The sequence below is a fragment of the Trichosurus vulpecula genome, chromosome 7, assembly GCF_011100635.1.
Source record: "Trichosurus vulpecula isolate mTriVul1 chromosome 7, mTriVul1.pri, whole genome shotgun sequence".
Lineage (NCBI taxonomy): Eukaryota > Metazoa > Chordata > Mammalia > Diprotodontia > Phalangeridae > Trichosurus > Trichosurus vulpecula.
Window position 1 is genome coordinate 120,268,227 of NC_050579.1, and position 17,449 is coordinate 120,285,675.

General features: G+C 38.0%; 1 protein-coding gene across 1 annotated transcript in view; it reads left to right on the top strand.

The window, feature by feature from the left end:
- The window catches only part of TXLNB (taxilin beta), a 71,007-nt gene that overhangs the window by 26,988 nt on the left and 26,570 nt on the right, over positions 1-17,449 (top strand). Inside the window, exons 3-4 of the mRNA XM_036769328.1 lie at positions 5,210-5,301; positions 17,097-17,267. Coding sequence (XP_036625223.1) covers positions 5,210-5,301; positions 17,097-17,267 — 263 coding nt within the window. The remainder of the gene's footprint in view (positions 1-5,209; positions 5,302-17,096; positions 17,268-17,449) is intronic.

Consider the following 17,449-nt stretch of genomic DNA (forward strand, 5'->3'; position numbering starts at 1 on the left):
TTCCTGCCCCTAAGGCCAGATAATCTATCTATTACAACTCTGTTTTTATGGTCATGAGATTATTATCATTGCTGTTAGGAGCTGTAGCAGTAGTAGCAAGTACTAATAATTTGTATTTATATAACACCTTTATGGTTAACAAAGTGCTTCTGCTATCTTATAAATGTTCATTTTGCTTACAAATGGAGCAGAGGCAGACAAAATATATGGCTCACACAAATCCATCCTCATTATCAGAAAAAAATTATTCCAAGTACAGGGTCTATAAATGATGAGCCAATAGTGTATTGCAAGGGGTCAGAAAAACCTGTTTTCTACATCTATGTAATTTTGGCAAATGACTTCACTTCTCTGAGGCTCAGGCTCCTCATTTATTAAATGATCTCTAATGCCCCTTTCTAGCTCTGTACTCTATAATTCTATGGATTGACAAAATGCAAGCAACCTTTTTTTTAAAGGAATTCAAATTTTGTTTTCTTTTCTTTTCTTTTTTACTTTTATAATATGAGACTAGAATGGTCTAGTTAAATTCAGATAAACCTAGTGGTTCTGCCAGTAATTAATTACATGACTTTGAGTAGTCATTAGACCTTTCTTTTAAAAAAAATTTTATTTTGTTTTATTTTTTAATTAGTAAGTGTATTTTCTCTCCTTTTCAGTAAAACCAAACCTTTGTAACAAATATGTGTAGTCAAGCAAAACGAATTCTTGCATTGGCCATGTCCAAAAATGTATGTCTCATTGTGTGTCTTCAATCCTTCACATGACTCAGGTCATGGGTAACATGTTTCATCATTAATTCTCTGGAATCATGGTTGGTCACTGAACTGATCAGAGTGCTCATGTCTTCCAGAATTGTTTGTCTTTACAATATTTTTGTTATTGTATAAATTATTTTTTTGGTTCTGGTCACTTCACTCTGTGGCAGCTCTGAGACCATCTTTTTTATCATCAGCACACTTATTGTTTGTTGTCATTCAGTCATTTTTCAGTCATGTCAGAGTCTCCATGACCCCATTTGGTGTTATCTTGGTAAAAATATTAGAATGGTTTGCCATTTCCTTCTCCAGATAATTTTACAGTTGATGAAACTGAGGCAAACAGGGTTAGGTGACTTGCCCAGGGTCTCATGGCTAGTAAGTGTCTGAGGCCAGATTTGATACCAGTATTACATGATTTATATATCACAATTAGTTCATTAATTCTTCAATTGATTGGAACTCCTTTAGTTTCCAGTGTTGTGCCACTGTAAAAAAAGAAGGGGCTGTTATAAATATTTTTGTACATATAGGTATTTTTCCTCTTTCTCTTATCTCTTTGAGATATAGGCCTAGTAGGATTATCACTGGATCAAATAATATGAATAGTTCACTAAAATTTTCAGTTGCTTCATCGGTGAAAGAAGGTTAAAGAAGATAATCTCTAAGGTCCTGCCATCTGTAACTTTCTATAATTTTGTGACTTATCTGTCTTTGCAAGAAAGCAATATGGAAAAGATATATATATGTAGACAAACAGGGAATGACAAAGACTAATGTTTTAAAGCAAATTTTCCTAAGGAAAGAATGTCCTGTGGGACAGTGTGGTAGAGGTGGAGGCAGAGATGTAGTGGAAAGAATGCTGGATTTGGAGCCAGAGGCATTGAGTTCAAGCCCCACCTTTAATACTTTCTAGCTCTGTGACCATGGACACATGTCACCTCTCTGTGCTTTAGTTTCCTTATCTGTAAAAATGAAAGATTTTAATTTAAATCTAAGTTCCCTTGTAGCTCAGACTTTATGGTTAGCAAGGAATATACCTTGATAGCCAATGGCTATTATCAAGACCAGGGCTGTTCAAAATACGGCCCGCAGGCCACATGCAGCCCACGGTGAGATTTTATGTGGCCTGCATCTGGGTTTTAATTTGCATGAGTGAAAAAATAAAATAATAATTTGCATGGAATGCATATTAGATTTTTTAATTCCATCACTAATAAATAATCTCGTTGACATCAATTTTCTTTGAACTGTCTACTCATTGTTCTTAGTTCTACCTTCTGAGATTCAGCAAAAAATATATTCCACTGATATTCTACTACAGAACAAGAAATATGTCAGGCATCACTGAATAGAAGAGAGGTGGCACCTTTAATGGAGAAAAAGGCTTGTCAACTATGGCCCTAGAGAAGTTATAAACTGAGCCCAGAAAGAGTACAGGGAGGCAGAAGGCTCTGGCATTAATGGATTTCTATGACAATATGTTGTTAAATTTAACTGGCTCTCCAAAATGCAGGACACACTTTTGAGCCTAATCGGCACTATTAACATTCTCTCTATCCCTTTCTTAAGACAACAAAACAATAAATTAAACCCTGATTTAACAATTGCTCTGGCCAGTAGTGAAAGCTGGCTCCAGTGCATCCCTGGGTTTATAATATGCAGAACTAGAGGGACCAAGAAATCTGGGAGCTTGCTCAAGGAGCTAGCCTCTATGGAATGAGGTAAAGGAGAGCTCCAGGTTTCCTTCTGGCATGATTGTCCAGGCCAATTCACTAGAAGAGTAAGGGTCATAGGGATCTAAGGAAGATAATCTATGTTATTACCTAGTTTCCTTTGCTTTGTCTTTCAGAAATAAGACATGTTTGTCAGGGTACAGAGGATGAAGAATTCCAATAGTTAAATTTCAAGAACTAATTTCATAGACCCAGAACCTTGCCCTAGTTAAATTAGGTACCTTCCTAACAAAATCAACCAATCAACAAATATTTATTAAGGCCGATTCCATGCCTGGCAATGCTGGCTGTGCCAGTCAGCCTCATAACTACCATGCACCCAGGATACTAAAAGTAACTGTTTCTAGATATTACAACCTAGAATTTTTAATATTTCAAAATTATTTCAATTATGCATAGTATATAAATCATATCCTATTAACACATATAATGAAAGGCATATCTCAAAAGAGTGATGTGGATACACAAGGAACTCGTAGAACAACTTTGATTTTTGAAAGATAATATACTAAAAATGGCAACAAGAGGGCTAGTAGCTGGAGAGGAGTACAGAAGCATGTAAGAATCCTATAAATATGCCATCCTGTAAGAATATTCAAATGCAGGATAACCTGAGGATGGGATATACTAAGGGCAACAAAAAGAGATCAGGGAGTAAAAAATGAAGCTCACAGAAGGATGGGACCACTTGAAATAGACAGATGATAATAGAGAGAAAAAGAGAAGGTACAACTCCCAATTTTTGTTTATTCTTTTAAATTCTCTTTCAAGGAGAATAATCTTTTGATTTTAAAGTACATTTTAAATATGGCTATTAGCAAGGCAAATCTAAGATAAGTAGAGAAATCTAAATATGTTGGGCTCCAGAGGGCAGAACTAAGAACACAAGCAAAATACTATTAGAGAGTACATAGCTTCCATTTTCAAGTTCATATCACTAGACCCATATGAACCATAGTCCAGGATACTGAAAGACCTGCCACTAGCGATTAGTGAGTTAAATCTACTCCCTTCCCAACAAGGTCAAGGTCTCTCTCTCTCTTTCTCTCTCTCTGTCTCTCTCTCTCTCTTTCTCTCAATCTCTCTCTCTCTCTCTCTCTCTCTCTCTCTCTCTCTCTCTCTCTCTCTCTCTCTCTCTCTCTCTCTCTCTCCTCTCTCTCTCTCTCCTCTCTCTCTCTCTCTCTCTCTCTCTCTCTCATCTCTCTCTCTCTCTCTCTAGCATCTGTCTGATTTAGGATTAGAAAGTCCTTGTCAGTCTGGTTTAATTTTTGATTGCCCAACTAAACCCATTCAGAATAATTTTCTAGGATTGCCCTTTCAACAAATAGTCAAGGGCTGTCTAGATTTGAACTTTTTCTTCACCTTTCTCAACTCTGAGATCCTTTGTAGTCTCCCATGAAAACCAATAGGAAGAGGGAGAAGCAAAGGACAAAAATTCTAAGTAGCTCTGCCCTCAATACTTTGTTCCAGATTCCTTCTTTTATTGTATATATGGCTTGCAAAAAGCTTTGAGCCTTCTTTGTGAGTTGATTTTTTTTAACCCAAATTAGTATACTTTACTGAATTTACTCTTAAATTTCATCTAATTATAGGTTATATCTTGTTGAGGTCTTAGATCCTGATTCTGTAATTTTCAGTTCATTTTTTTGTATGCATTAATCAAGTCCAGTCAACAAGCATTTATCAAGGACTCTATGTGCCAGGCACTAGGCTTAGCACTGTGGGGGGAGAGGGGAGGGGCAAGGGAAATCTCCAGTCATCCTGATATATATCTTGCCACTGGACCCAGATGACTCCAGAGGAGAAAAAGAGGCTGGTGACTTTGAACAGCCCTCCCTCACCTAAATCCAATTTACTTGCATGTCATGGCATCACCTTCCTGATGTCATGGTTCTCTTTGAGAATGAAGGACAAACAACAGCACTGGAGATTTAAAGAAAGACAAACAAATAGTCCCTGCTCTCAAGAAGCTCACAGTTTATTGGGAGAGACAACATGGAAACAGGTTATTTAGAAATAGTCCATTGTATCCTTATGCCACTTTTCCTTTAAAAAAATGAAATGCTTTTATGATTTCTTTTTTTAGGGGTTCAATTTATATTCAGAAGCAGTGTATATTCAGACCAATTCAATCTATCTCCATCAAAAGTGGCATAGAATCTTACCCAATTCCTATGAAGATCATACAAAAAGATGATTGCTAGAATACGCAGTACTCAAAAGAGTACTGGCTATGGAGTTAAAGAACATGGGTTTAAATTCTGTCTCTGAGACTTACTATGCGACCTTGGTCAAGTCACTTAAACTCCATTGGCCTCAGCTTCCACAACTATAAAATGATAGGGTTTGACTAGATGGCCTCTGAGGTCCCTTCTGGCCCTAGATCGATGATAATTCCAGAGGTGACTGGAAATGAGGATTAAACTTTAAATTAGAAGCGAACAACTAACTGTGAGCCTGATTCCAGCACGAAATAAGTCAGTTAACAAATATGTAATGAACACCTACTACTTTCAAGGCACTATAGTTAAAGAAATTGAATATGAAAAGTTCATACTTACATAGGGTCATCATGGTCTCTTGTTCTCTAGTCCTTTTTCATTCATTCTTTAAGGGGGAAAAATGCATTAAGCCCCTCCTGGATATAGAGCTTAGTGCTTAGTGCTGATTTATTCCAGTTTGTTTTCTAAAACATATCTTTTTGCCCTGTCTAAGGCAAAGAAGCCACCCTGTTGATGCAAAATCTGAACAGACTGCCAACAGCTGAGGAAAAACTTGAAGTTCTTTTCAAGAAGTATGCTGAATTGGTCAGTATACCCTTTGCTAGCTTCTTTGTGGAACAAAGATTATCTAATGTAATAATTATTAATCAATTTAATATTTTAAAATTAATAATTATTAACCTGATAATTACTTGATTTAATAATCCATTTAATTTTGCTTTTGTTTGTTTTTGTATGTGCCGGTGATTTCATCTGTGTGGAGAACTCTTGGTATGGAAACTCCCTCCATGAAGATTGTTAATTAATCTATAATTTAAGGTCTTAGTTGCTTAGGTCACTAAGGGGTTAAGGACTGGCCCCTGTAAGCACTATGTAAGTGTCAGAGTCAAGATTTGAATCCAGGTCTTCCCTACTCTAAGGCAGGTCTTCTTTTTATAATTGTTATAGCTGGGTAAAGGAGAGCCAGGGCAACATAAATTCCTTGTGTGCCTGGTGGGAAGAACACTGTGGTTTTAGATTCAGAGGCCCAGGGTTCAAATTTTAGCTCTTCCACTTGCTACTTGTGTGATCTTGGGCAAGTCATATTACTCCCCTGGGCCTCTTTTTTTCTCATCAACAAAATGGACTAGGTAATTTTGAGGGAATTCCTCAACCTAGAGGTCCTAAGATCCTCCTGCAGAGTTATTCCTCCCACCTCGTTCCATTTGGCTGCAAGTCAATAAATCAAGAGGCAAAGATAAAAGATAGAAAGGATGAATAGTATCAGCTGATGGGCAAAGACAGACAGATAAACAGATGATAGATAGACAGACAGATAGATGGATAGATAGATGGATGGATGGAAGGATGGATGGATAGATAGAAGGATAAGTGGATAGATAGATGATGAATAGATAGATAGATAGATACATAGAGTGCCTAATTTTACATAGCTAGGGCAATATTACAGGAGGCAAAAGGACACTGTTGTGAGACTGCCCAACCACTGTCCTTATTTGGGAAGTTGAAAAACAGAGACAAGATATCAGGTGATTTGGGATGAGGAGAATGGTGTTAACCTTGGGATTGTATTCATAACTTTGATTTACTTGATTCCTAACTTTGCTATCTCTGGTGTTGCCAAAGATCTGGCTATTTACCTTTGGGGAGGTTTCCCTGTAAGTAATCTCTACAAACCATCTTGGTAGGGCAGAGGGTACAAGACTTCAATCTCTAGTCAATCTCATCAGAATATTCAGGAGAGGTAAGAGGTCTGCCAGATAGTGGAAGCCTCCATCAAGATAGAAACTGTAGACTTGTTAAATAAAATACTGACTGAGGGTCTGTCTATTTATACAACCTTATAGCTCGCTTTCTTTGACCTCTAAGCTTACTTTTTCTGGGGAGAAGCTATTTCCCCCCAAACTTATAGCACACAGGTTTTATCCTTTTTCTCCACAAACTTTAAGGACCATTCCAACTCTCAAGCCTTTTAGCCTTTGTTTTAAACAATCTGTACCCCTTCAGTTGTTCAGCTGAAATCAGCCACCCATAGCCAAAGGGCACCTATATTTTCTCAAATCTATGACTCAGATCACAGCTGCGATCCCAAAACAGATATCACTCTACTATAGTCAGACACCTCATTTTCAGTTTCCTTTCTGTCTGTGGTTTTTTGTTTGTTTAATTCTTCCTACTCATTTGTGTTGGAGAGGCAAAGACATGAGAGTAAGGCCTACATGTCTGCACAATGTCAAAAGTGCCTTCAGCGACCAGGCAAGCCAACAGCCTGCAACCATTGGGTTGCAGCCATTGCCACTACTTTTTTGCTCTCATGTAATAATTATACACTTAAAAACATTGTTGGGAGAAAAGGCCATTGGCTTCACCAGACTGCCAAAGGGATCCATCACACCCACGAAAAAGGTTAAAAACCTCTGCTCTAGTACAGCTGCCTTTTTGATGGATGGATAAATTAATGGGGGAGTAGGGAAGAGGGGTAAAGAACTAACTTCTAGTAAAGAAACTTCCTGTACCGAGGCAGAGCTGCAGCTGCTCTGCAAAATGGTCTTAGAGAGTTACTTGGTGACTAAGAAGTTAAGTGATTTGCCCAGGGTCACATAACCAGTTTTTATCAGAAGCAGGATTTAGCCAGGTTTTCCTGACTTCAAAACTGGGCTTCTGTCTACTATGCTACATTGCCTCTAATAGATGAATAAATACCTTCTACAAAATCTTTGAAAAGTGTCCATACGAACTCTCTTCATGCATCTCCAATGATAGGAAACTCAATTCCTTATAAGGCAGCTGTTTTGTTTTTTTTTAAAGCAGCTCTAATGGTTAGGAAGTTCTTTACATCTAGCAAAAATCTACTAATTAATTAATATCCACCATCTGCTGAAACTTTATCATTAGGTACAGGAATATAGGAGACCTGGGGTTTAGTTTCTTGTCTAAATGTCCCACACAGCTAGAAATATGCAAGAAGCTATTTAAGGGAGCTAAGACTTAAGAGCTAAAAGGGATCTCAGAGGTCACCTAGAGGTCACTCTTGCATTTTATAGATAAGGAAACTGAGACCCATAGAGGAAAAGTGATCGGCCCAGGGTCATACAGGCAAGCCAAGATTCAAAACTAGTTCTGATTCTAAAACCAGTGCCCTTTCTATTGTACTATACTGACCAGAGAAGGTTTTGTCCAGCTTACCTAAAATCTTGTCCACGGAGCCAAAGCCTTCCAGAGTCCTTTGTATTTGTGTAATAACCTGTAAGCAGTCAGATCTTGACAAGATTTTCCAGATTAACTCAATATGTCACTTGATACTTGGTGATTTCAAAGCAAAAGGGAGGCTCATAAAAAATGTTGTTCAGCGGTTGCCATTTTTAACAAGATCCCACCCAAATGAAGCTTTGATCAGAGACTGCTGGTATTTCAGTCACTACCTGCAAAAATCACATTAGAAAACTGGCTAAATGGGTGCTCCAGAACTGAAAAACTGTACTATCTCATTGTCTTAATTACTCATACCCAATCCTCTACTCCCTAATTTAGATGACAATATTAACAAATGTCCAGTCATTTTGGTCGTGCCTGAGTTTTTGTGATCCCTGGCACAGTGAATAGAGTGCCAGGCCTGGAATCAAGAAGATACAAATTCCTGAGTTCAACTCTGACCTCAGACACCTACCAGCTGTTTTGACCCTGAACAAATCACTTAACCCTATCTGCCTCAGTTTCCTCATCTGTAAATGAGCTGGAGAAGGAAATGACAAATCACTACAGTATCTTTGTCAAGAAAATCCCAAATGGGGTCCCAAAGAGTCATGACTAAAAAAAATGACCAAACAACAACATAATAAATATGAGAATTTGTGGGGTTAACATAAAACATTTTCACTAAAGTCCTATTCTTGAGGCAAAGATCATTTTGACCTTGGAGACTTGTCTGAGGACGGACATAGTGGGCTAAGTTATCAGCTCATCACTAGAAGGCTGGCTATTAGCTGGCTTTTTTTTTCAAAGCAACTAATGAAATAGGAAGAAATATAAAAGAACCTTTAGTCTTTTGCATCCCCTTCTACATCTTCAGTGATGGTGGCTGACCAGGAAGAAATTAAGCAGAAGGTGCTAAAAATCTCAGTTTTTAAGTCCATGACAAACACTAATTCAGCTCTTGGTACTTTTTGTTTTCATCTCTGCCCAATGAAAGAAGTGATCTACTACTAGAGAAACTGAATGATAGCCATAGTGACATTCTTGTTATCAACAAAAACAGAAGACATAAAAAAACTATGGCCATAAAGAAATTTGGCCTGCATGTTCTCCTTGGAGATCCAAATAAAGAATAGGCAGTGAATCAGTTTCCTCATTGCCTCGAAGGAAACAAAAAAACATGGGTTAGCTGAATTTTGTAGTTTTGTCTTTTTAAGATTATGATGTATATAAGAAAGCCATAAATTGGAATTCTGGTATCTAAGGAAAATCCATTTGTTTGGGGTGGGCAGAAGAGTTATACCTAATCAAGTACAGTTGTACCAAAAGAAGGGGCAGCCTTACCCACAGAAAACCTGACCCAAACCTCCTTGGCATAGTCCCCTTGACCCTCTTAATCCACAGGAGGCAGCAGCGGGCAGGGAATATGGAAGCGGGACTAGGCCCTATAGCAATAGGACCACTGGGCCTAGTGACCTTAGACCAGGCAAGGCAGTGGAGGTGGTAATGTCAACTGGTAGGGGCCTGCCAAGGACAGTGGACAAGAGGGCCACTGCGGGGAAACAAGAATGCTGTCTAGATATCAGCTACACTTAGTGCCCTGGAAACAAAGCTCTAGTTACATGACAAGAGTTATGTCCTCACATAAAACAAAGCAATCACAGTAAAGATAATTATGTCTTGCACAAACATCCACTGCAGAGGATGAAGTAGAAAAGTTCTATGAAGAATTTGATGAGATGTTCCAGACTAGCTTAATATAAACTTCAATATTTGGTGACTTCAAATAAAAATAGGAACAGGAAAAATATTATTCCGTATAAAATTACTAAAAGGCTAAGCGCTTGTAGACCGTTCAAAAACTTCACACTCATTTCCAAGAGAAATTTAACAAATGTAAAACAATCACCACAATGAGGAAGTCCACAATGAGGAAGAGCCCACAAACCATGTAAGGCAGAAAACACTTAATTTTTTTTAATCATTCGAAGAACTATGGAAGCCAAGAGAAACACAAATTTGGAGTACGTGCTGACTTGCAAAAGGCTACCCCCAAAATGGTGGAAGATTATGAACTGTATCATTTCAAAAGACAGGGGGAAAAAGCCAAAGAGAAAATGAGCCTGCAAAGAAATTGGCATTTGTTCCATTACTGCCAAATTATCCAAAGAGCATTTATAGATAAATCAGTGGGAATACAACAGAGGTACAAAATGGAACAGATTTGTTGACACAACAAAATGATATATTTTCATCAGAAGCAAAAGCAGGACCATAGTAGTTGGACTCTACCTATTCCCAATCTACAATATGAAGTAGGTTTAGGACTTAAGAAGCTAAAATCAAGAAGAATGGTTGGATTTGACTGTGCACTGTGAACTTATTGAAGAAATCTTGCAGAAGAAATCTATGCCAGAAGTAATACAATTTCAAAGGCCCTTGGGGTCAGTTTTCAAGATTTCCCAAGGAGAGGAAGATATCAAAAGAATAAAAAGATGAAAAGGGTCCTGAATGGTGTTTTTAGAAAAAAATCAACTGAGAAGATGTCAGCAACTTTTATGACTATTTTTAGTTATCTATAAAATTCTTCATGAGAATGGTCCATGTATAGTACACATTGAAGAAATTCTTATTGAAAAGGTAAAAAGGGAACAACTTTCTATAGCAGATCCTATGTTTATAGCTACATAACTGAGAGATGTAAAGATTGTAGTATCTTGATATGTTTAGTGTTTATTGATTTCAGGAAAGCATTTGACTCAAGAAAGTAAAATGCAGCCTTGAAGGCTTCCCTCATGCAAGTTGTTTGATCAAAATCATATATGAATTCATGACAGACGTGATAATACAGATAACTCAGTTCAGTAATATGCTGAATTTTGACAAGTGGAATGTTAAAAGGTATTCACCAGTGTCATAGCAGATGCTTTGCATGAGAGCCAAATAAACCAATGATTTCCTATTTATAATGAGGCAGTCTGAATATTCCTATTCCTAGATGATATCATACTAATTTAGTCAAGTTCTAGAACACTACAAAGCTTCATCAGAGAAGTATGCTATGATACCTAACCAAATGCACAGGAAAAACAATGTAGTTTTAAAAAATACACTTTTCTTCCATTATGACAAGCAGTTCTCTAGTCATTCAGATGAATCAGTCAGATAGTATGTGTATCTGAGACAAACACTATAGATGGACAATGAGCTTGGCTAAAATGCATTTGATAAATTCTATGGTGCTTTCAATCCCAAACTGCCCATTGCAGCAAAAGTCTATCTCTTTAACACTAACATTCTCCCAATGATGCTATATATCTATGAATCATCGAACACTATGAACTCAGAAGAATTTAAATTCTACATGAATCAAAGGGCAATTAAAAATATATGGTATGTATAAGTAGGCTATAACATGTTACCATAGTTGTCACATAGGGAAGCCAAACAAAAGTCATTATTGCAGAAATTTATGACCAGGCAAAGAGGTAGGTCAGTCACGTAGCACTAATGAGGGACAGCCTAAGTAGTACACTGATATACTTGAGATATTAAAGAAACACATACCTTGTTTCAATCTTGTGGATGTTTCATAGGGAATCATAGATAAGAAAAAGCCAGAATGAGAAGGCATAAAGGAGTTGTGATCTACTTTGAGGAAGTTTCTATACCAATGAATCATGAATCTAACAAAACATAGACAACTTGCCCCAATTCAGAGTTATGAATCATACAATTCAGGAGTGTGTTCCTTTCTGCACAGTTTGAATCCTCTTAACATTTCTGGTTTTGTTCATTCATAATTAGAGATAACATACAGCACACAGCTGAATTAAGAAATTATTCAGGAGATTATTTCAAATTTCTTGAATTTGAATGAGGTTAAAACACCATCTGTTTACTCTGAAATTCTGCCTCACAACCATCAGATGGGCAAAGATGACAAAAAGAAAAAAAACAATTGTTAGAGAGGCTGAAGGAAGATAGGCACACTAATGCACTTTTGGGGGAGCAGTGAATTGGTCCAACAATTCTAGAAAGCAATTTGGAGCTATACTCAAAGAGTCACTAAACTGTGTAACAACAGCATCATTAAGTAGGCATATATCTCCCCCCCAAAAAAAACCCCTCAAAGACAGAAGGAAAGGATCCATAGGTATTCAGAGCAGCACTCTTTATGGTAGCAAGGAATAAGAAACAAAGTGGGTCTCCATCAACTGGGGAGTGGCTAAATAAATTATGTTTGGAATATTATCATACAATTAGAAATGATGAAAGGAATAAATTGAGAGAAACCTTGGAGGACTTGCAGAACCAGGGAAACATTTTTACAGAGACTACAGTAATGTAAAGGAAGAGATCTTTGAAAGACTTAAGAGCATTAATCAATGTGACTTCAAAAGACTAATTAAGCATGTTTCCTACTTCTTGTCAAAGAGGTGATAGACTTGAGGTGCAGAATGAGATTTACATTATCAAATAAAGCCAATGGGTACATTTGTCTTGCTTGGCTATACTTATTTCTTATAAAGGAAGATTTCTATAGGGGGAAAGAGAAGTTGTGAGGTAAGAGAGTTGATAGAGATAATGATGAAATTTTTTAAAAAGAACATTAAAGACATTTTAAAATACACAGAAAAGAATAGGGCAGGGGAGGAATTTGAAAAGAGACAAAATATCAAAGTAATGTTGTTACTATGGCATTAAATTTAATATGTGTTTATAAAACAAACTACATATAATGGAAGTTCACAGTTTTATCCTTTTTTCTGTTCTTTGTATATTTCTTTATGTTTACTGATGTTTTAGAAGTTCATTAAAAAAAAAAACTTACCACATTTCATGGGTCTGTAAGACCAAAATACTCATCAATATACTACAATTCATTTGCCTCAGTTCAAATTGGCAGGGAGATCATGCACACCCAGAAGATACCCCACACAAGGAAGGGTATTTGTTTCCCAGCAGAAGTGCCTGAGGTACTGGTCCTAGATAGGGTCCTGGTGGCCAGAGGGTCTGAGGGCTTAATGGTTATGAAGGACTATTAACACTGTTGTTTTTCTCATATAGTTGTGTGAAGAAGGGGAGAATAGACTATGCTTCCACGTGGTACAATACATTCTTAAATGAGGGGGTTCCAAATCCAGATCCTGAGAGAGTTTGGAATTAAAGGCCCTTTTCTCTCACTAGTTCAGTGATGGAAAAGGAATGAGGAAGTGCGGGAGCAGGGTCTTGGGGGTCGATGATGACCTCTTTTAACCTGAATGCTCAGTGGCCACATAAAGCTGAAATACTATTGTTTTCTCAGTAGTGGTGGGCAGACTAGATCCCTGCTCCCCATGTGGCAGCTGGCTCCACCCATCTGGTCCCAATTCCCAGAGTACTCAATGGTAATGGAGCACTGAGATGTCACTTTTAGATGGTTACTTCAAATGTTTAAGTGATACAGTGCCAAGCAAATATTCCCTCCACAATTGGCAGTAATAACCAAGAGAGAGGAGGTTTCCAAGTCCCCGAGAGGATTATAGCAATACTATGATGGTGACAAACAACACATTGGATACAGGGGCCCTACTGGGCTGTGGATTCCAAGGCAAGCAGGACCCTAGACCTAGTATCTGAGTGGGACGGGTGCTGGAGCATCTGCAATCACTTGTTAGGGGATGACAGTTCCACTCCTGCTCTGTCTCATCATATCTATTAAGCTTAGATCCTAGGGCACTGCTTCCTCATCAATGTAATAAGAGATTGGAGCTCTCAGTGTCCTTTCCAGTATTAACATGCTATCATTATATGATTCTATTTTAAACATTTAGTTTCTTTCTCAAAAGGAAAATAGAAAAAGGTTTTATAGATGAAAAGTCAATATATCTATCTTGATTGTGTATATACGGGTTATCCCAAAAGTCTTAGTGCAGTTAACTGGATTTTAGCAATAATATTGTGTCCACTTTTAAATGGATTTTGGTCTTTGGTCTATTGTATGTACTAAAAGCACAAGGGGATAAAAAGTGACTCAATCCAGGCAGTAAACTGCACTAAGACTTTTAGGACACCCTGTACTCTAGAATGCTAGACCCAAGGACATTTAAAACATTTCTAAAAGTCCATGACTATTCAAAAACACTTATCTAATTTAATCAAAATTATTTACCATCATTAAGGACTCTAAGCACAGGTTTGGAGTATTAAAAGCAAAGTAGTTTTTACCTCCCTCCTTTCATTACAGAGGTGGGGGATTATGTATGTGGAATACTTCATATAGTGTTAGACACAGTTGATGTGTTAGTTGCTTTATTTTCCCTCTTTCTTTTAAATTCCTTATTGCAAGGGACAACTTCCTAGGTATAGAGAAGAGGAATATATTCAAAAATAAGGGTAATATAAAAAACAAAAGCTAGCAATAAAAATTATTTTTTAAAAATCAATTTTGAACTAAAAGACCAGTGTATCCAACAACAGAGAAGAGAGTTGTCATTCTCAGACCAATTAAAATAGCTTTCATAGTGAATTTCAGAGTAGAGTTGGAATCCTATAATACAAGAAAACATTACATGGTCAAAGGGTAAACTTTGAACCCTTTTCTCCTACTCATATAAGGATTTTCTATATTGTCACGGAAGTAAAGCCACAGAGTTTCTAAGTTTTTAGTCCACTAAAGGAAATGCCCAAATCGTTTCTCTGAAGATTAAAAAAAAACTTTCAGAGATTAAAAAAAATATTCACCAAAAGCTAAGAATAAGCACAAGAAATTTTAGCTCAATTGTAATCAAATTACATCTGTCTAAAAACTGGATTACATAATGAAAGGGCCTTATCTATCCCCATAAATGAGAATTTTGCACAAGAAACCATATAACAAAATGTCACTCATTTTCTAATTGTGCCTCTATTAAGATATCAATTTCAATAGCAATTCATCATGTGTATGTGTCTAATTTTTCTCTAGGCTAACTCCCCCTGATTTGACATGAGTGGAAATTGTTCAAAAGTATTAGTGCAGAATATGACAGCGTGTATCTCCCTAGCTTATTCTGTAAGGATGACTGTGACTTTTTGTTTGTTTGTTTTGTTTTGTCATTTTAATGGTTGGAACCTCAAAAGAATTACTGTGACACATTCAGTTCAGTAAAACAAAAGCCAATATTTCTCATATGATGAACACTAAGGCATTTGCCAGAGTACAATGTATCTATAAGCCAAAAGGATTAGTCTAGGCTTTGACTGTCCATAAAAGCTACTCGCCGAGTGGGAGGACTTACTAGCTAACAGAGCCAAAATTAGGACAGGCTGGCAAGGCCTTTGTTCTGGGTACAAAGGTGGGGAAAGCCTGCTTCTTCCTACCCCACCCCACCCATTACCACCATCTGTGTACTTCACAGCCTTCTCTCCCTCGACAGGGAAACAATCTCCAGGAAGGGTTAAGGGATGAGAGTCATAGGCTAGTGGGGGTGAAGGGTTTCTCATCCCAGTTATGCATATACCTTCACTGAGTGGGGAAGAGTGGAGGAAGACAGACTTTGAAAGTGAGGGGCTATAAGAGGTCAGCAAAGAAAGAAGATAAGATGGGCTGCTCCTTGCCCAGTTACTACACTGCACTGGCTGTGGTCCTGGGACCTGGAATGAGGAGAGATAATGAGAAGAGTTGCCCCCTAATCAGACTTCTACAATGGCACCCCCACTCTGCCAACTGTTTTGCCCCAGGTGGAAAAATTCCCAGTTGTACCTCTGTTAGCTAGATTTCCACTATGGTGTCTAGGGATGTTACCACCTGGAAGATTGCCTACAGGGCATTGCAGTTTATTCTGAAGGGACTCTAGTTCAAGTCGAGGGATAGAAATAGCCCCACAAAAACCAAAACAAACCCAAAACATTAGCTTGACTGTTCCTTTCTAGCAGCTGTGCTAACCTGGGCAGCTGAGCACATTTATTCCTTTAGCTTCTAGAGGAGGTTGGGTCCCCATTCGCCCTGCCTCTGGAGAGGTAGTTCCGAGGCAAAGCACAACAAAATAAAAACCACACTGCCACCCAATGGCTGTCTCAGTAGCTTTGGGGAAAACCTGACAATGTTCAGGTGATTTAGTGTATGTTGGTTCCATGTGTACTGCACCATCTCTTCCTCTGGCCTCCCTCCAAGAAAAAAAAGAAAGCAGAACAAGAAAGAAGATTTTATGCTTCAGTTGCTATGAGGTTTTTTCCCCGCTTTCCTCCTTTTTTCCATGGTTTCACGAAAGGGTCATTTTGAGGAACAAGGCAAAAATAATAACTCAAAAGCAAAGTAAAAAAGAAAGAAAGAAAGAAGAACCAGAAGAATGGAATACATATAAACTACAAATATATGAGAAGAAAAGTGAATTCTAATGAATTCAATGATCCTGATAGGGATTTAATGGGAGTGACTGAAAAATTGTTATGTTATGTTATACGCTGAAATGTTGTTTGGAGAGTTACTAATCAAGTTTCATTGGTTGTATTGAAGTTTGCTATTAATCTTTTTTTATTTTTTTGCTATTAATCTTTTAATAAAATGTTAAAAGTAATAGCTTATATTTATACATCATTGTAAAGTTCACCAGGAATATTACATATATCCCCTCATTTGATCATTACAAATGAGGATCAACTATCTTGTAAGGTGGATGCTACTACTGTACGCATTTGACAGATGAGGAAACTGGCGCGCAGGAGACCTCAACTAGCCCAGGGTCACACATTGAACAGATGTCTGAGGTGGGATTTGAACCCATGACCTCCTGACTCTGGTCACTCTACTATGCTGCCTTACAAAAAAAAAAGTAAATATGATTCTGGGAGGTGACCTTCTAACAATTATGTCACCATCCGAGCTCTGAGATCTGGCATCATCATTCTAAGAAAGTCCCCGTGCTTTAAGACTGGAGTCATGATACAAAAGACCAATAAAGATAAAGCATTCAAATAGCAACTCAAAGCAGGAAGGGATGAGAAATTAAGAAAGAAGATTTATTATCTTGTGGGTTCCTGTAATTATTTCTGAGGCTAACGAAAAGGTGAGGAGATTGGATATAGGCACAGATGGGGTTGAGTCCATAAACATTTCTTAGAAGCCAATTCCAAGGGATTTTTAAAAAAATCTTTCATCTTCTGCACTGCTTATCACCCCCACAAGAGAATTCATGCTCTTTCCACCCTCCCTCATGCACATGCAGCTGGAAGAGCACCGGGCGGAGCAGAAGCAGCTGAAGCACCTGCAGAAGAGACAGGCCCAGATCATCAAGGAGAAGGACCAGTTGCAGAGTGAGCACAGCAAAGCCATCCTGGCCCGGAGTAAGCTGGAAAGTCTGTGCCGTGAGCTTCAAAGGCACAACAAAACTCTCAAGGTAAGCAGGCTGTTCTGGAGGAAATTCACTCATGCCACCCTCTCTTTCAATTCCCTGAATGAGGAACACCCAAGTGCACAATGTGTACATTCTGGAGCCCCCTGGGCTTTCTGCCACCGTTTTGAGCCCGCTTTCTTTTTTTTCTGGCAAGCCCCAGGACTGGGGTACTAGTGACCCCTACT